The sequence below is a fragment of the Martes martes genome (genome assembly GCF_963455335.1).
Source record: "Martes martes genome assembly, chromosome: 6".
In the NCBI taxonomy this organism is placed as follows: domain Eukaryota; kingdom Metazoa; phylum Chordata; class Mammalia; order Carnivora; family Mustelidae; genus Martes; species Martes martes.
The window spans coordinates 10,324,555-10,345,373 of NC_137893.1; the positions used below are offsets into that span (position 1 = coordinate 10,324,555).

The 20,819-nt window shown below is 39.5% G+C and overlaps 1 protein-coding gene across 6 annotated transcripts in view; it reads right to left on the reverse strand.

Moving 5' to 3' along the window:
* Positions 1–20,819, reverse strand: part of ARID1B (AT-rich interaction domain 1B) — a gene marked incomplete at its 5' end in the record, with an annotated part of 439,771 nt that overhangs the window by 171,898 nt on the left and 247,054 nt on the right. For 3 of the 6 annotated variants that reach the window (XM_080805569.1, XM_080805570.1, XM_080805567.1), the window contains one exon: positions 5,183–5,224. The exons of the other annotated variants lie outside the window; for them this stretch is intronic. In XM_080805569.1, the coding sequence (XP_080661695.1) occupies positions 5,183–5,224 (42 nt within the window). The remainder of the gene's footprint in view (positions 1–5,182; positions 5,225–20,819) is intronic. 6 annotated transcript variants of the gene reach the window in all.

The following is a 20,819-nucleotide window of genomic DNA, read 5'->3' on the forward strand; positions in this document are numbered from 1 at the left end:
AGGCTAGACCAGAGGATCCTGAAGACATCCAGCAGGAGTAAAATTTTAGGACTCTAGGACGGTAACGTTACAGGAAAAGAAAGAGGGAAAATGCAGAAAGGAAGAGACGAAATGAGGTGCAGGTCCCACAATAGGGTTTTAGAGAAAAGGCCTTACTGAGCTTTATATGCCCTTCTTAGGGCTTGGTTTATAAGGTGGGGGTGGGGGCGCCTGGGTGGCTCAGTGGGTTAAAGCCTCTGCCTTTGGCTTGAATCATGATCCCAGGGTCCTGGGATCGAGCCCCTCGGCGGGGAACCTGCTTCCTCCTCTCTCTCTGCCTACTTGTGATCTCTCTCTGTCAAATAAATGAATAAAATCTTAAAAAAAAAATACGTAGCACTATTGCAGACTGAACTAAGAGTAAAAAAAAAACCAAACAAACCTATAAGGTTGGGGTGGTGGTGACAGGCTGGCATTCTGCTCCCCCAGCAGGGGCTGGGATCCAGTACTAAAGCCTGAAGGGTGCCCACGAGTGGAGGGCTCTGTCACCTGTGGGCTCCTGTGATCACCTACAGTTTCATCATTCTTCTTCTCGTTCTCTTATAGAACATATATGCTTATCCTTGATTTTTCTTACCATTTGGTTTAAAATGACCACCCCATGTACATTTTTTGGGTCAGAGTTTCTATCAAAAATTATTAAAATGAGCATAAAATGCAGAGTTTCTTTTTTTTTTTTTTCAAAGAACATGCCAGCCAAAATAGCATATCAAAGTAATTTTTGGATGTGTGGAAGTTGAATGCCCACCTCGAACCGGAAAACAAATCAACTGATGATATATAATACACATTTCCGTTCACCCACCTTTAAAAGCAAAAGTCTTTAAAAATGATTTTGGTAACCAAATTGTATTACAGCCCAAACAAGTAAGTACTAAGAATTCACCCCAGGAAAAATGTTGTACTGAACCAGGGAGATATTTTTAAATCGTTGTCTAGGTTTTATCCATATTCATTCATTCAGCAAGATATTTAAGCAGCAGCCCTGGAGCCGGGGGTAGAGGGGCCACCGCGCACACCAGGGAGGGAGAAGCCAGGACTGAGGCCGGGCGGAGCGCGCTCCCGCGTGGCTGCGGGGAAGCGAGCCTGGGAACTCAGGGCGGCGCTCACGGGAGGATCAGCAGAGCGTGGTCAGGGGAACCAGGGAAGAGGGCATGGGAAGGAAGAAGGGGCCAACTGAGACAGATGGCTGCAAAGAGGCAAGTCAGACGAAAGTTAGGACTGGGACCTTGGCAAGAGGGGCAGAGTGGGGACAGAGGTGCGGGCAGGTGAGAGGAGATGGGAAGTGAGGCGGCAGGTAGCCGTGTGGACCTCACTGGCTCTTAGGACATCCAAGAAAGAGAACAGGCTTTGGGGCTGATCTTCCTGGTTCCCATCCCACTTCTGTTACTCATTAGCTGTGTCAGATTCTATTTCCTTCCCCAGTACTGAGAATAACAACAGCCCCTAACTCACAGGGAGTGGGTTGACTACAAATCTTGCTTCTTTATGAGTCTTGACTTAGCTATCCACAATAAACAAGAAACAAAAGATATTCATGATCATGAAATTTGAAAGTAATGTATTTAGATTTTGGTAAGATCTCTTATGAAATTCATGGGAAAGTTATAATTATCCAGTCTTTCTTTTTAAATGACCCAGGAATATTTTACTCACTTCCCCTTTTTTACTTCTCTACTATAAATCTCTTTGTAAAACTCATAAGCAGCAAACTTTTTAGACTTTTCTATGTTTAATAGCATAATTTTATATATATTTCCTTAGCTGATTTATCACCTCATTATTGTTAGCAATTTTACTTAGTGCATTAATGACACAGAAGACATACTTATCTTGTAAAAAGAACTAACCCATGTTGTCTGCCTCTGCGACTCCTAATTTATTATTCTAGAGAATTACAAACTTCTTAATATGTTTAAGTCTTGATGAGAACTAAAGTCAAGATCAGTGATGTATAGTTTGTAGAACTTTCCTTTGCTAATATAGTCACTCATTTTTTTTATTTTGAAGCATCTCTATTCACTACAATTCTTATTTTTATAAAGTACACATGATTTTAAATTAATTAAGCATCCTTCCAAACTTGTATTGAAAACAAACTCCAGAAAATCAAAGTTGCCTTACTTCAGAGGGAAAAATGAGAACCACTGGAAAACAGCTGGAGTGTGTACTGTGGTGTTGTCATTAGCATTTCAAATTCTAAGTTACTTTTGACTAAGAAAGGCCCAATAAAATGATGAATCAGGACTTGAGAAACTAAGATTTGCAATATATAAGAGCATAGCGATCTCTCATTAGATTAGCTTGAAAAAAAAAATTAATCTCAAAGTAGTGTGAACGGTCATGAGAATCTGGAATGCCTGTGAAATTGCTTCCTTGGGTCGCAGTCAGTACACTCACACACAAAAGCAGGCTGTTTGTGTCTCTGGGTCCCAATGTGTTTAAGTTATTTTCCAGCAAGACTGATGAATTCATGCTTCAATCTTAAGTAAATATGAAGCTTGCAGACTTAGGAGGAGAAGCATCCAAGGGGTGAATAAGTCGATAGTGCCAAAAAAATAAAAAAAAATTAAAAAGGCAAAGAAAGAGCAAAGGCACATTAAAGATCAGCACTGAGAGGATCAGAGACACACACGGGGCAGACGCACACTCCAGCATTCTACTCATTTGTGAAGGTGATGTCATTAATGTATTTCCATGGAGCCAGGTATCTGAGTTCTTTTTCTCATGGCATAAAAACAGGGGGAAAAAAAAGCGTCAATTATGAGTAAGTGTTCAGAAACACGACCAACACTGAATACCCAGACCTTTTAAGAAACAAGATAAAAATGTATTTGCTGGGGCGCCTGGGTGGCTCAGTCGGTTAGGCGTGTGCCTTTAGCTCAGGTCATGATCTAGGACTGAGCCCTGTGTTGGGCTCCCTGCTCAGCAGGGAGTTTGCTTCTCCCCCTGTTCCTACCAGGCTCGTGCTTCTCTCTATCAAATAATTAAATAAAATCTTTTTAAAAAAAGTATTTGCTGACATGCAGATAATGAAGCAGTAACAAAAATTCAAATTTCTTATTTTTAGTTACAAATGTCAACACCTGGGTAACCATACGCAAAGGTGGAAAACTCCTGATTCTTTGAAAAATCACTGAATTATCAGGAAAAAATTTCAAACTCTTGTCTCTACAAATTGAATTGAAGATTGCAAAAGCAATCTGCTAGTTTAGCCATAAAACAAATGCAAAGTCTTTTACACAGTGGGGCGGACCATGAGAGCTGCTGGTACAATAATCTTCGTAATACTGCCGCCGACTCAGTAAGTATGAAGGATTATGGAGATGAGTTCACAAGAACTGACCCTACAGGTTTATTAAATATGCCATGAATATGCTGCATGCATGCTGGGCATTAAATAAAAAAATGAAAAATTCCAACGATGACGATATGTTAAACATGGCAAACATTACTGAATTAGCTCTATTTCTAACTAGAATTTTCTTTAGTCACTTTTGACAGATACAGAAATAGAAGAAATGTGTTAAGGTAAAACTTGAGTTCGCTTACCACATATTTCAATATTTATAAAGTCTTATCTTTTTACTTTTAATTCGTATTCGTTTATGACGTAAACCTTGCTAAGCTTATAACCTCAGGACGGCTTTGATTTTGGTAGTATTACAATGTCATCCACCTCTAATTGCAGCACAACTATTAAACTGTCCATTTAATAAAATGCCAAGTATCCAGAATGGAAAGAAGAGAAAAAATTGGAAAAAATACAACTAATGTTCCGTTTTCTGCCAAAGATGGAGCACATGGAGGAGTCAGGAGGAGTCATCACCCACTCTGGGTGCTCTCAAGTTTCCAACAGCTGTTCTCAGCTCCTGACTTCCAAAGTAATGGATGGCCCCTACACTGTACTTCTCTATATCTCTACGTGAAAATGAAGTCAGGCTCCCCAGTTAAGTGCCTCTTACCAATTTACTTTCACAGTTTAAGAATTACTAGCAAATATGTCCCAAAGGCAAGTCAATCCGATAAAAACCCAACAGGTCTGGAAGACTGTGATTCTAAGATCTGTGACTGCTCCACTGTGTGCTCCTTCTCCATGGGACCCACCGTCTCCTCCTCTGGCTCATTCTCGGCTCCTACTTCTTCCTCATCCTGCATACCCCAGTGATCACCAGGTCCTGAAGACTCACTGCCTAAGGACTTCGTTCTTCTCCCCCTCTGCTAGCACAGGTCTGCACTGCCCTTCCCCTGATGCATTCAACTGTCCTTCTTCGGTCTCTGGCAAATCCACCCTCCACAAAGTGGCCCAAATCATCTAAGTTGTAAATCCAACCACGACTTGGCTTAAAATCTTTTAATAGCTTCACATTTTCTATAGGATAAAATTCAACTCTTTAACCTCCTCAACCTCCGATCTTATCACACAGGCAAAATTTAACTACTTGTAGCTCCCTCCGACTTTTTTCACGGTTGTCCCCTGACCTGAAAATAGTTCTCGTTTCTCTTGTCCTCCTCGATTGCCTAAATATAATCCACTCTCTCAAGGGATCAAGCTCCTAGAATGCCTTCCCACTCGGTCCCTCCCACTCCCACAAGCCTCCGCACAGCTCTGGCAGGGAGGCAAGGACGCTACAGGACAACTGATCTCTTTACAGGCCTCCCAACGGATCGTGAACAACTGAAGGGCGGGAACTGAGATTTAATTTAGTCTTGACTGGAACAGGGGGGCTCAAAAAATATGTGAAGCAGGGATAACGAATAAATGGATTAACGAAAGTCAAGTGGCAAACTGAAATAGTGCTCCCGTAACATTCGGGGTGGCACTGCAGTGCCCCCCGCCCCCCCGACTGGGAGCCACTGAGTAGATTCTGTTCCCCAGCTAATCCAAACTTAAAGGTCAGTTACTCCTAAATGGAACTCTTGTTTCCTGCACTGTTTCTTATATTCCTGACAACAGAGAAAGAAGGTAAAGGAAATACTACCATGGTCTAATCTGAATGACAACAGAGGGGACATCTTGAACTCTGGAAGATTTCTAGAACCTCTGCATTTGATAATAAAAACAAGTTCTACCTATTGAGGCTTCCGATCCACTCGGGGGAACTGATGAAACCTACCCAAAAAGCTACATCAGACTACACACCTTGAGTCCAAAGGCGGTATCCTCCGAGGTCAAGACTTCAACCTGAAATCATAAGGAAAAAATAATTTAGGCACTCTCAAAAACGTTCTTCGAGTCTAGCCGCAGACACCAGAGCACAGGCATGGCCTGGAACTAAGAGTCTGGAGAAAACTGGTATTCAATTTACGTCAGGCATCAAGAAAGAAAGATCTGGGATTCTCTTCAAGAGTTGACTGGGGATAAACAGGGGTCATTGCCCTGGGTTCCAGATTTAAAACAGGGCGAACGCCTATCAAATTAATGTGTTTGCCATCATGTCCAAGCGGCGGTGTAAGTTCCTCAAAATGATCTAGAAGTCAGAAGAATCATCTTTCTCAGTTAAATCACGAGATGTTGCATATACTTTGTGATCTTTTACGGACAGACAGTGAAGGGAAAGTTATGCTTCGTAAAGCAATTTCATCATGCTTATGAAGCTGCTAGTAGTTTCTTGTCCCGCTCCCATCAGAGTGGGTAGTCCTGAGTCTCTGGAATGTTGCAGAGCAAGAGTGCCTGGAAGCAAGACTCAGGAAAAGGCAGGCAGAGTCTAAGCAACAAGTTGTGAAATGATGGCAAAACTTCAAAATTGCCTGTCAGTCTTGTGCATGAGAAGACAGAGCTCATTAACATGAATTTAAAAAGCTGCATGGAACAAGACATGTATTGATAATTACTGTTTTTTAAACATAATTATTCAGTCTGGTGTGTGGAGCTTTTAACTTTGACTACTACAAAGTACCAATGTATGATGGAAAAGAGCAAGGAAAGAAGGCAACAGAACATGAATATTTTTAAGTGTCTGCAGAAGACAGGGGGTGGGGCACTAATATCAGACTTGCCGGCTACACTGTGAGTTTTCAACCTTTTAAAATCAGGCCTTTGTGGTAGGTGTGTAAGCAGAAGGCACACAGGCCTATCGAATGTATCTTGCTATAAAACAAAATTGGATTCTTCCCTTGAGGGAAGGAAATACAGAAAGGAAGATCATTTCAGGAAGATTGTCATCCAGTACAAAAGTAAAGGGGTCAAAAGAGAAATGAGCAAGAAATTGTATTCTCCAAATGCTCGGCTGAAAGTGAGGCTCCCCCACCACCTGGTACCTGACAGAGACTGGGGCATAAGGCAAGAGAAACACACGATTAGGTATTGGGAAGATGACCAGCGTCATTTTGATGAAAACCATATGTTGCTGATACCAAATGTGAAATGTTGGATCAACTGTAGCACAAAATCATTGTAAGATTCACTGGCAGTATGTCTGTTAACACTTTGATTTCCAAAGCTAATTGTTAGAGTTAGAAGCAAGATCATCTTACAGACTTTGTTTCAAGGTGGGGGAGGGGGAAGCAACAGTTATTGGCAATTTACATGTTTGAATTTCCTAAATCCTGTCTTCCACCACACTAGCTTACTAACCTCAAATAGTTTTACACTGAAATCTCTAATCAACATTGAAGACTTTAGTTAAAGCCAAGGACAAACAACAAATTCGCTGAACCTTAACTACTGTAAACACCATATGACATTTACTCTTAAATTATATACATAGATCATATCTGCATATATTAATGTTAGGTACATTCACCCTTTTGATGTGATATTTTAATACACACACACAATTATTTAACAATATATTAGAAGTTTAAATCTGCAAAAACCATTCCCAAGGGAGTTCTGTGTTTGCTTAACGTATTATAAAAAGTCAAAGAAGCAAGAAAATTCAAAAGCTAATAGAAATCAATTTAAAGATATGGCTTCGATATATTTGACCACTTGAGATAACAGAGAAACCAAAGTCTTCACGTGGAATTTAGGAACTGTCCGTGTCGTTATGTCATTAGACAGACACGCAGACAGGCCTTGGAGACTGGAGGAAGGAGGTGGGTCTCAAAAGGTCAGCCTTATCCTCCACCCCAGGTTCTATCTCTAGGAAGGCTGAGGAGGTTTGTAATTCCTTAGTATTAACCAATTTCATCAGACCAACCTAAAAAGTGTATTTTGTTTTATTCAAAAGCACTATGGTTTAAATACACATGCACTCCAGTTCTACTGAACTGTATTTTATATTTTCCTTTAGATTTTCCGTTTCTGAAGGATTTTATATTTCAAGTCCAACACAAAAATAGTTGATTTTAAAAACATGAAATTAACTCCAATTTAATAAAAAATGAAGATCAATGTCATACAAAGGTTTTCATGTTGGATCTAAGAACATTTTACCTAAGTTGGAAGGAATCCCCCTCTAGTGGGAGTAAGGGAGTATTTCAACCTTCACATACAATTTGCAGGTAGCAGTCATTAAACTTAACAATCAGCAGAGATCAGCTGAGCTTTTTTCCCTTCATCATCAATTAAATTTAAATCTTTTAAAAGAGAAAATCAGTATTTTATATTTCACAAGCTTAAAACACCTGTAATTAATTTTATATATATATATATGCATGCTAGGAGTAGATTTGTGTCTATTGGGTGGGATTTTAGTTACTAACCAACCATTACCATCAAATTTAATTTAGCTATAAAATAGTTACAATTTGAAGCTAAAACAGGAATGTACAACTGGAAAAAATTAGTACATCTCAGTGGAAAGACTTAATAATGTACTGGGAAGAGAAAATGCTGATGGTTTACATTGACCTGACTCATTAGCAAAGACTTTCTGGATATTTACCACATGCAAGGCATTGTGCTTAATGCTACTGTAAGAGCTAAAAAGTGCCGAATTTTACTCAGGTATAAATACCTAAGTGCAATGTACTTAAACATTCATTTAAAAACAAATTCAGGGGGGCGCCTGGGTGGTTCAGTGGGTTAAAGCCTCTGCCCTCAGCTCAGGTCATGATCCCAGGGTCCTGGGATCGAGCCCCACATCGGGCTCTCTGCTCAGCAGGGAGCCTGCTTCCCTTCCTCTCTCTGCCTGCCTCTCTGCCTACTTGTGATCTCTGTCAAATAAATGAATAAAAAATCTTTAAAAAAATAAAAGAATAAAAAAAAAAAGCCAAATTCATGGGTGCCTGGGTGGCTCAGTGGGTTAAAGCCTCTGCTTTCGGCTCAGGTCATGATCTCAGGGTCCCGGGATTGAGTCCCATATCGGGCTCTCTGCTCAGCGGGGAGCCTGCTTCCCCCTCTCTCTCTGCCTGCCTCTCTGCCTAGTTGTGATCGCTGTCTGTCAAATAAATAAATAAAATCTTAAAAAAAAATATTCATATTCGGAAAGGACCAGATGAGATTATTCACAGTGTCATTTTTCTTTTCAAACTTCGGTTCAGGAAGATTTAAAACCAGCCGTGTTATAAAAACCACCCAGAAAAAAAGGCCACAGGTTTTATGCACTGTAAAATTAGGACACGATACCCAATGTTCTCTCCACACACAGGCTGTAACAAATGCAAAGACAGAGTACCCGGATGAGAAGCCCCACCAGCATCGCCGGAGAGAACTTGTCAGGGGTCCTGAGTGGCAAGGTGTGAAGGGGTGTGGGCAGGCTAGCAAAGGAGAGGCTTCCTAAGTCCAAGAAAAGGCCCTTTCCACTTGATCCTGTTATTTCAAATGATGCTACTGTCAACACTGTAGAACACCTTTGCCTAAAAGGATTCCGTCTATAGAGAACTTTAAAAGTCATCCAGGGAAGCTCAGCAGCTAGGTCACTGCCAGTCCTCACACCACGCTCTGCGCAAAACCTTCCAGTGGCTTCTCTTCTCTCCCAAGTAGCCTGCTAAGCCCGACCTCCATCAAAACCAAAGCGAACCAACGGCACCTGGGTGGCTCAGTTGGTTAAGCAGCTGCCTTTGGGTCAGGTCATGATCCCAGGGTCCTGGGATGGAGCCCTGCTACCCCCCCACCCCCACCCCGCTCAGCAGGAGGCCTGCTTCTCCCTCTCCCTGCAGCACCCCCCCCCCCGGTTGTGCATGGATGCTCTCTGTCTGTTTCAAATAAATCAATAAAATCTTTAAAAAAGAAAAATCAAAGCAAACCACTCTAACCTCTAATCATTCCGTCAAGAAAATCAGGAAAACGTGAATTCACGAATCTGGAAGTGAAAGTGGTTGGACTCTTCTTTCTTGAATCACTCCTGAAGTCCTTTCTAAACTTTCACTTCTAAAGCATAGGATACTAATATCCAGCGGCGCTTCCATTAAAATAAAACTATGCCAAAAGTATGTCCCATTTTAATGAGAAACATTTTTCCTAAAGTCAGGATCACACTGTCACAAAAAGTAAAGTGACAGTGATGGCATATAATCGTATATGAAGAATCTTATTCATAATTAAAGGAACGCAAATCCAAGCTCCTAACACTATTCTACTTTTCTCACCACTGATTACCAAAATTAAAAATGTTAATAATTACAACACTGCTAAGGGTATGGGAAATCCCACCATGGCCTTGCGCTCATTATGAGAATGAACTTATGTTGGAATAGTGTGCAACACAGCAGTAACCATCAAAATGTATATGCACGTGATTAAGTGCCAAGCCAATAATTCTACTGATATCCAAGTGCAAAAATATTTACTAAATTGTTTACTAGAGTTGTTAGTAACAGCAAAAAGCTGAAAACATCCTCCAATCAAACGACTGTCAACAAGGGAGTGTTTAATAAAGTCCTCATACAGCCAAGCCATAGAATACAATACTTCTGATAAAAAGGAGGTAAATCTATGCATACAGCTGAGATTTCTATGATATTACATTAAGTGAAAAGAATCAGGACAGTGTGCACAGTAAGCTAACAACTGTATTTTTTTTTTTTAAGTGGGGTTGGGTTATATGCTTGATATACTTGGACCATTTCTGGAAAGATATACAAGAGACACATCAGTGATTACCTCAAGGGAGAGAAATTATACACTGTATTTTGTCTTATAATGTTAACAAGTTTTTTCGCTATGCATATGTGTTTATTGTTCCATTAAAAGTAGTTAATAAAATAAGTCAATAACCTAAAAAATGTCCAATGTCAATAATAATCACAGAAATGTAAGTAAATGTCATAATCTATTTGCTAGAGAAATATATCTTTATGATCTAATTTATGAGCAACTGTTTATAAATTATAAAGTATGTGTACTATGCCATTATTTGAAGAATAATGACAAATAAGAACAAAAATGTACAAAAATAGGGGATGGTTAAATAAAGTGTGGTATTTCATATGCTAGACCGTTACATAATCATAAAAAACTCCCTGTTCATGAAGTCTTCTATAACATAAGAAAACGCTTATAAACATGTTAAATTTTTAAAAAGCAGAATTAGAAACAGGAATTTGACATTGTAAATATTCACATCTATCCATTTGCTTCCTTCATGCCTTCTAGTTTCTGTGCCATGCGGAAAAATGTCTTCCCCACTCCAGGATTTTTTTACATGCTCATTCATGTTTTCTTTTAATGTGTTTGACTTCCATTTTTTACATTTAAGTATTTGGCCCATCTATAATTTATTTTGAAATAACAAGGGGAAGAGGTGACTCGGTTTTAATTTTCCATCTGAATAACCATGTGCAGAATGATCCACTGTTTTCTCCAGTGATCAGAGATACCACATCTTTACCAGAATTTAACATTAAAATGATAAAAACTTTGCCCCCAGTTCCAGGTAGGGATGGGAAAAGCAAAATTACCTGCGAGGTCTTCAACCTAAAGGGAGATGGGAGTTGAGGGGAGGAGACTGAAAATAGTCACCAAGAAACTGATAGACTTCGCAGTCACAATACCTGTCCACGAGTAAATCACTGAGAATTAAGATGCTCTTGAAAAAAATAATTTTTGTCTAGATTGGTGTTTCAGGAATGGAAACACTGTTCTACTTACAAAGATTGCGGTGTCTGCTTTGGTAGGGCCAGAAACAGCAATATACCATTAAGGAGAAACAGATGTTAATAAATAAATTGCTTTCTAAAACCATGTTCCCGGATTGATGACAATTTAAATTGCAGGACAAGCCTCTCCCTCCCCGTCCCCACCTCTCTCCCTCACATTCCCCACCACAGAGCAGCTAACACGGGGTTGCAAGGTTTTATTTTAGCAAGTGAGGAAGTTGTTTTGTCTTTTTATTATTACTGCTTGTTATTTCTACTATTACTTTTCAGTATTTTTTTATGTTTTGTAATCCACTGAAAAAATGAACACTTAAAAGAAAAACCATGTAAAACCCTGCCAGTATTCTTCTCTTATTAATTCTCCTCATTCTCCTTATTAGCATGAACGGGCCACATGACAACTCAAGGACACAGCTTGCTGAAACCGCTCAGTGTTTGGTTAGCTAGTAAGAGAACACACAATGATGCCTTCTACTGCTAAATGTTGCTGAGTAGAACCACCACCCTCTGAATGTATTTAAAATTAACTAAAAACCTGTCTCTAGTTAGGGAACCAGTAAATATTAATAGCAATGCTAAATTTCACCTCTGCAACCAAACAGCATTTCGGCTATACTAAATACAGCGTAATAAGATTTCAGAACAGACAGTGGACATGTTATAATTATGCTTTTGACTACAAGTGTTATGCTCACGTCATCTCCTACACTAGGAGGTTAGCTGTGTCTTCATATCCTAGGCTATTACATTCAAAACAAAGGTTGTCAGCATTAGGGTCAGACTTCTTTCTAATTAGGTTCTCTGAGTGAAGATACCTTCACTTGACATTCACAAAGCAATCACAAACTCATGATGGCTCCGAGGAACAAAGGCCTTGAGTGTAAATCAAGAGTGTGTAAAAAGAGCCAGCATTAAGCAATGTGAGCTTACAGCCCCTTCCACCAAAAGGTGAAATCTATTATTTCTTTACTCCTTTAAGCCAGGCTGGACATGTGATCTGCTCGGATCAACAGAGCACAGTTAAGAATCATACTGTACCAACTCCAAGTCCAAGAATCAAAAGGCAGTGAATGCATACTTCTAATCCCTCTCTGGAAAGTCAACAAGGTACCATGTAAACAAGCCCAGGCGAGTCTGTTGGAGGATAAGAGACATACTGGTTCTGCTATCACATCACCCTCAGACCAGTCCACTCCAAGAAGCAGAGCCACTTAGCTGATCAGGAGCTGACTAGAGAATGAGCCCAGCAGAAACCAGAACAACTCAGGCTCAAACAGAACTGTCCAACAGGATAGTGAGTTAAATAAATGGGGGCTGTTCCAAGAGCTAAGTTATGGGTTGGTCTGTTGCACAGCAAAAGCCAACACACTGTACGACTGGACATCAGGGAACTCTAAGTGTCACAGATCCACTGGCAGAAATCCAGGCAACAACACTATGATGGTAAAGGCAATTCTAAAAGATCTTGCATATCTACATACTAAGTCCTCCTCCATCTCTAGTCCTATTTGAAATTTTCCAAGATCATAAAATTCTGTCCTAATTCTTCACTGTGGTCTATAAGCAGCTGTACAGTGGGGCTTCTGCCTGGCTGATCCGCAATCCCACCTCTGTCTCTCCATGCACAGTGTTTGAGCTACACCGGCTTCCTTTCCATCCCTAAAAATGGCTTTTTTTTTTTTTTTAACCTCAGGGCCTTTGCACTTGCTGCTCCCTCCTCCTGGAACACTCTGTACCAGATCTTCCCATTTTTGGGAAGATCTGGTACAGATCACTCCTACCCTCAGTTTAACGGTTGTATCCTCAGAAAGCCCCTCTTCCTCTCCGGTATGACCTGTTGAAATTTGATTGTTTATCCCTAAAATGTAAGCCTCGCAAAAGCAGGGACCTTGCTATCTCATTCACCGTTGTATGTTTTTTACCTAGAGAATGCCTGACACAGAATAGAAGCTCAGTGAGTGAGTATTTTGCCTTTTTTAAGTAAGTAATTGTTGAAGGAATAAATGTATACATGTGAATGGGTTGAAAACTATAACACCATCAAAATATAAATATGTTATGAACCCAAATTTGATATAGCTCACCCTGTCATACATGTAGATATAACAAGATTTAAAACACGCTCCACCTCATATAACTACGTACATTAAAGTCTTATGTATGCACCATTAGGCCGATGATACACATCCTTGCATTACATACTGGTGTTATTTTAAGTTTTACTATATTTAATAATTACATATATGTATTTGATGCATTTGTCTCTCTAGCCAAGAGTAAATTTTAAATTCCTTTAAAAATTTTGTGCGTTTTTTTTTTAAATTGATGGCAATGAAGGCCATCCTTCAAAGGTAAGACTCTTTTCTCCCTATTCCTGAATTAAAACGTAATGATTGTCTTAACATGATACCGTACCAAGAAATGACTACAGCAAATATTTTACAAAGACTACATACAGCTCACAGTCATTCCAAATTTAATTGGTAGAAGTCAGTTTCAGCTCTGCATTCAGGCTGGTTGACCACAATACAGCAGGTGGTTACGACTGCCCTGCCCGTGCGGCAGGTCATCACTGTGAACACCAAATGGCGTAAATTCTCCTCAAGAACATCGGCACTTAGCAGGCTTCAGGGTCACCATGCCACACCCACTCTAGAGATGACCCCCTCGATACAAAGTGCAACAGGAGTTCAAGTATGAGCACGTAGTGACCAACGCATGTGCAGGCCTGGGGGAACTCAGAATGTTACACCCAAAAACCATCACATGTAGAAAAGTTCATCAATTCTATACTTCCAGTGTTTATCAAGAAATACAGGCTGCAGAATCATGAAAAACATAGATCAGTGCATCTATGCATGATTCATTTAGCTCTCCTAATACAACATGTGTGTGCAAATAATGTAAATTCGTGAACAAAACTTTTGAAAACAGATCATACTTCCGATAAAAGCAATGCTTTCATATTCACCCTTAGATCTTTCTATAAATCATATTTTATTAAAGTAGAAGATACATGTACAGTAAAACACGAATTATTCATTACACTAACATTTCTATGTTATATGACTTGAAGTATACAGGTGAGGCTAACATCTATTTCTTATTAAGATTTTCTGTACTTACTGGGGCACCTGGGTGGCTCAGTGGGTTAAGAGTCCAACTCTTGATTTCAGCTCAGAGTTGTGAGAGACTGAGCCCTGCATAGGGCTCGGCGCTGACCATGGAGCCTGCTTAAGATTTTCTCTCCCTCCCTCCTCCTCTGACCATCCCCACAGCTTGTTGTACAACACACCCCTTCTATCCTTCAAAAAAAAAAAAAAGAAAAGAAAAAAGATTTTCTATATTTATTCATAATTTCTAGGAGGTTTGCTGAAGGAATATATAAAAGCTATAGGTGTCCAGGCAGTCCAAAAGCTAAAAACTTTTTTTAAAAATAAGATTTCTATTTTTTTTTTAAGATTTTATTTATTTATTTGAAAGACAGAGATCACAAGTAGGCAGAGAGGCAGGCAGAGAGAGAGGGAGGAAGCAGGCTCCCTGCTGAGCAGAGAGCCTGACGTGGGGCTCGATTCCAGGCCCCTGGGATCATGACCTGAGCCGAAGGCAGAGGCTTTAACCCACTGAGCCACCCAGGCGCCCCCAAAAGCTAAAACCTTTTAAGCACTACGTGGTATTTTATCTAAACTTCACAAAAACTGAGGTAACTCTTTTTTTTTTTTTTAAGATTTTATTTATTTGACAGAGATCACAAGCAGGCAGAGAGGCAGGGGGCGGGTGTGGGGGGGACAGGCTCCCTGCCGAGCAGAGAACCCAATACGGGACTCGATCCCAGGACCCTGAGACCATGACCTGAGCCGAAGGCAGAGGCTTTAACCCACTGAGCCACCCAGGTGCCCCATAAATTGAGATAATTCTATTATCTCATCTCCCACTATATCATATTTCTTGTGAACTAGAATTCAACACCATTTTAAGCAATACCTCCTTGTTTACCCAAGTATCTCCTCATTCATATATAAATTGATATAAAATGTAACACATTTACTATACTACATAAATTTACTACACTACAGTTTGATAAATTCAAATGCTCTAAAAACAAGCCAAAAATATTAACTTTTTTTTTCTAATTTTAAATACATCTCATAATGAGGAAAGTTTTTTTATCTTAAAAATAACTACAGGGGCACCTGGGTGGCTCAGTCAGTTAAGCAGCTGCCTTCCAGTCAAGTCATGATCCCAGTGTCCTGGGATCAAGTCCTGCATCGGGCTCCCTGCTCAGCCAGGAGCCTGCTTCTCCATATTCCCCTGCTTGTGCCTTATCTCCCTCTCTCAAAAAAAAAAAAAAAAAAAAAAATCTTAAAAAAATATATAATAGGTGAACCTACTAAGGTAATAACACTGAACACTCAGATGAACTACTATTGACCATACTTAACCCCCTTTCCCAATCCTACCCATCGTCAAGGCTGGCTCAGAAAAGCAAGTTGAAAGTTATTATAAAATCAGTTTGCAAAAGAGGTTCTACAGACGGGCTGTGCAGACCCACAGATAAAGGCCCATGGGGAAGTGTCTCAGTGTATCTAAGGGTAGGGAATACAACAAAGATGATTTAAAATGATTAGATTACAACGAAAAGGTGTTTTAAAAACAAAAATATTTTTAGATCAACGAATTAAAACTTCTATTGCTGCCCTAAATAGCTGTTTATACATTATTAATTTGATTAGGAGTCACTGGGTTCTTTTTCTGCTATGCTCTCTGCTGTCCACATGTCCCCTGACCACCCCCCACCACCCCACCACCTCCTCTCCTCTACCGCCCCTGTCACCAGGTTTGCATGAAAAAAAAAAAAAAGAAAGAAAAAAAAAAGGTAGATGTAAAAACCTTCTTTCTTATTGTAAAATTCTTCTACCAAAATACACATTGTGTTTCGAATACAGTGTTTTTGAAACACTGGAATAATGGTAACAATCTCATTTTTATTAACGTGTATCTTTAAGGCCTTTCAAAGTTTAAATTAAGTTGTTTAGGGCTATCTTGATGGTCAAGTTGGAACTGAGAGGCAACTTAATAAAGAGAGGAAGAACCCAAGGTTAGTTATACTTAAGTTTCACCATAAAACTTTACCTTTTGCTTTAAATCTTACTCTTGTTTTGGATGGGGCTTATTTTGTAGAATCTACTGATTCAATTAGGCAGGCCAGTAACTGTAAAACTAAGAAAGAAGTCTCTAGGGAAGCCAACCCCTTTTCAATGCTTTTCATAGTTCTGTAAAGTGGTATTCGTCCAAACAAGCTAGCCTAAACTGCCCCCCACCAATCTTGTCACCTCCTTTGTCCCCTCACAGGAGCTGTTTCAAGCAGCCTTATCTGCTGAGGGCAACAAGAACACAACTTCCAAGCCAAGAATGTAAGTATATGAAGGAAACTGAGGCTAGTACAGGAAGTTCTGGAAGGGGCAAGTTAAGAAAAAAGAGTTGAAGTTTTCAAGGCAAGTAACCGTCACAGACCACTGTTCGACTCTGCCCCCTCTTCCTCTCTCCAAAACAAATACATCTTCTTAAAAAAAAAAAACAAAAAACACAAACTGTACAAGAAAAAGAGGAAGCCTTCAAAAATAGGTACTGGTTGTGTGAAAATGTTTTGCTACTTGAATTCCTTTTAATGCCTTTTTGACTTCAAAATTGTACAATTATTAATCTTCCAGAATGAACATAAAGGCCTCATCTCTAAACAATGTTGAGTCTTCAACAGTCACAAAATATTGATAATTCAAGAGACGGGACACGTTAGTACAGAAGAAAGTCAGGGAGAACGTTCTGAACATTCCTCTGCTCACTGGAGAACCGGGCTCTGAGGACAGAGGAGCCCGGGGTCCGACCCGAAGAGCAGACAGAGAGCTGAAAATCGACACAGCTGTGGTCCAAAGACGGGCCCGGAGAGGAGGGCACCACGCCTGGGACACTCACCTGTATCGGCTTTATCAAGAAAAGCTGCCTCCTGTCAAGAGGCATGTGTTGGCATAAAACAGTAAAGTTACTCTCTGAAATCCTAGTGATGTGGGGACAGGGCTCCCCTGAAGAAGAAATGACCGAGGAAGAAGTAAGTCTCTGATTCCACCGTAGAGAGCAGGCTTACATGCCACACACACAAAAAAAGAGTAATTTGTAAAGAAACATGGGACTTGACCTAACTATGATAAAATAATAGAGCCACTCTGGAAAAGAGTTTGGCAAGAGAAGACAAAAAAAGTGACCTTACCACATGATCCAGAAATCCCACTTCTGGGTGTCTACCCGAGAGAAAGGGAAACATGTCCACGTGGAAGCTGCCATGAGAATATTTATTGCGGCTTTAGTCATGATTGTCAAAATCTGCAAGCATTGCAAATGTCTATCAATTAGCGAACTGATCAACAAAACTACAGAGCACACGCACACAATGGAAAACCGCTCCCCAATAAAAAAGAAATTAACTGAACATGAATGAATGTCAGAAGTGTTATGCAAAGTAAAAGAGGCTGGATTCAAAAGGTTATCAACTGTATGATTTTGTTTCTGTAACGTTTCAGAAAAGGCAAATCTATAGGGGAAAAAAATGGATCAGTGGTTGCCTGGAGTTGGGTATGATGGAGGGAGGGCCTGAGTGCGAAGGGGCAAGGGAAACTTTTGGGGGTAATCAAAGTGTTCTACTACAACTATTTTCAGATTCTATAAGAATACTTTTCTTACATGTCATCTTGTTTTGCATTTCACAATGTAGTAATCCACAGTACTCAGAAAATGTTACCTTTTTACAGTTAAAAATTGAAATAATACTCCACAGTTTCTCATCCTCAAAATGCCTTTGGTTTTCATTGTATAGTACACATTTTCGTTTTGGTTTGTTTTAATAAAGTGTTCTGGATCACAGAATTGAAATTTTCAGAGGATAATTTCTAGAGATTTCTGCCTGATTTGGGAATTGCCAGATTTTTTTTCTTCGGGGGTAGGGAGTTTAGGTTTTTTGAAATGTTTTTGTCAGACAGAAACTACAGGTTGTTCCGTGAAGTTAGAAAGGAATCATGTGTCTAATAAAAATACGTTGATATTCAATAGCGTGGCCTATAAATTTGAACTCCCCAACATGGAAATCAGCAAATTAACTTAAAATCAAAACTATAGTCAAGTCTAAAGCTAAAGTAGTATGTACAAGTTCAGACAAGAAAATATTATACAACTTCAGACGTGAAGCACGATACTTCCTTCTTCATCATCGTACCTTTGCTTTTAGCTCAGAAATCTTGAAGTTCAGTTTTTAAAACTGAAATCTTAAAAAACTCTTAAAGGACCATATATTTACATTTGTTTGGTAAGTCAGCCGCACTAATTCCAGGAGAGTTCCTGAACTTATACCATGAAACTATTTTCTACCTAAAAAGTAGCAAAAGCTTGAAATACAGTTCCAAGGTTGAAAAGCTGAATTTTTAATGTGTGAAACATCTACTCTCGGCAGGTTCTTTCAACATTTTTTATTAAGTAGACTCTGTTTTGTTCATACAAGCTCTTCATAGCTTTTTAAACCAAAATGAGGTTTCTGAAATAAACAATGCACAACCAAACTTGAAAAGAAACTAGCTACTTAACTAGTTTTCTTTATGTCATGTTTCATTCATTTGTGTCACGTTTTAACGGAAAGATTATAAACTGTTTTGGCCAAGGATTTCCGTGCATTTAAGTTTTGTCTAGACCAGTGGTTCTCAACCAGAATCAATTTCGTGCGCTCCCTCTCCCCGCAATCTAGGGGATGTCAGACAATGTCCGGAGACAGTCTGTGTCATCAGAACTGGGGTGGGGTTTGCTCCTCGTGCCTGGTGGGTAAATATCACAATCAGTGCACAGAATGGCCTCTTCACTACAATAAATTATCAGGTCCCAAATGTCAATGGTGCCAGGTTAAGAAGACCCGGTCTGGACATGAAAAATTACAGCTACTAATGATTAAAAGCATTAAGAACAGAAAGATCTTGAATCAAAACTTTTCAGCAGTGTTTGGGATGAACATTACCTCAGTTGCTGAAACAGTTAAACTGCATTATCATTGTGTTCACAGTAGAAGGGCCACAGAGAGGAACTTCAACAAAGCAAAGTACCGCTTAAGTAAAATGTAAAACAAATTTTTCCTCCAGAAAGCAGCTCTGGAGTTCAGTGACAACCCTGCACAGGCAGATAAAACTACTCATATGAAATGTGAGCTCAATGTCATATTTCACTTTTTTTAAAAGTTACCGATTATGATCAAGAGGAATTCACTATTTTAAAAAAGAGGAAATGGGTAAAAGTTAAAAGTAAAAATAATAACCTCCGAGATAACTAACTCTTAATATGTGTGTACATGCATGCATGTGCTTGTCTGCATACGTGTATTTTAGCCCAATTTATAATCTGAACGTAAATTTAGTTCAATCAGACATTTGCTTAAAATCCTACTTAAATTATTTACTTCAAGAGTCCCTTTGACAGCCATGGGGAGGACGGATACAGGAATCTCATACTCAACTAGGATAACAGGGCCAGCAAAGTTTGACCTTAGAATTTTGCTGTAAACCAGGAAAATGCCTAGAGCAAATAGAAACTGTGCAATTGAGGAGACTGAGTATCAATGACTATCCAAATAGGTAGGTCTTTTGTGCTAAAGCTTAACTGGGTTAGGATTTTTAAAATCCAAGACCTTCCAAGTAACATTACAATGGTAAATCCTAAGTAAAGCTTGATGTGCCTATTCAGATGTACTTTTACCAATGGAGTTGGGGGAGTGTCAATTACTTGTAGAGTACAAGGGAGGATGACAGGCGAAATTGGTTTTGATTCAGTGAATGTTCTACCGTTTTCAAATTGCACCAGCTTATGTGAAAGAGTTTGTCCTGTTTTCTTTTCCAATTTTAGGTATCATTCCCAAGATATATAGAAAATGAAGCCGTTCCATTAATTCAATACAAAGCTAAGGAGGTAAACATTGTCAACCCCAAACTCACACACCTAAATCAATTTAACCACTATTACACAAATTGTAGCCTAAAACCTTTTAAAAAGAGCCACTGATCTTATCTTACAGATGGCTCCCAACCAGGGTTTACCCTAACAAGGCGTTCCCTCTCCCGGCTCACTATAATGTGAGGAAGGGTGGGGATTACAACATTATATCTGGGTATGTGACTCCCCTCTTGTAACAAAACACTCAAAAGAATTTTGGATTTAATTTAATTTAATTTAAAACCGAACTGGCAAGTGTCATAAGTGAGCAACAATTTGATCAAGGTTAGAAATGACCCTGAAACAACCTATTTTTTAAAAATTACATCTCTTATTTGTATACACAAGTGAAAATATGATGTATATTCACCTATACCACGTTGTAACTTTGTAAGACACAAAAGCAAACAGAGAACTTTAATCAGAACTACTGAAACCCGTTTCTCTTATAATCTTCTGAACACTCACTTCTTAGTTTATCAATATTGATGTAGAGGCAGAACTCAAAACTATATTCTCATAATAAATCATCAATTTAAAATTCAAGAGTCCCCAAATTAAATTGTGCTAACTTTAAAAATAAAACTGCCAGTTATTTTACAGCAGAAGGTAATGGAAATAGCAGCGAATTGGGGCCCCTGGGTGGCTCACTGGATTGACCAGCTGACTCTTGATTTCCAATGGGTTCATGGGATCCATCCTACATGGGCTCCTCTTTGAGCTTGGGAATCTCTCTCTCCTCTGCACCCTCCCTCCTGGCCGCAGGTGTGCTCACCAAG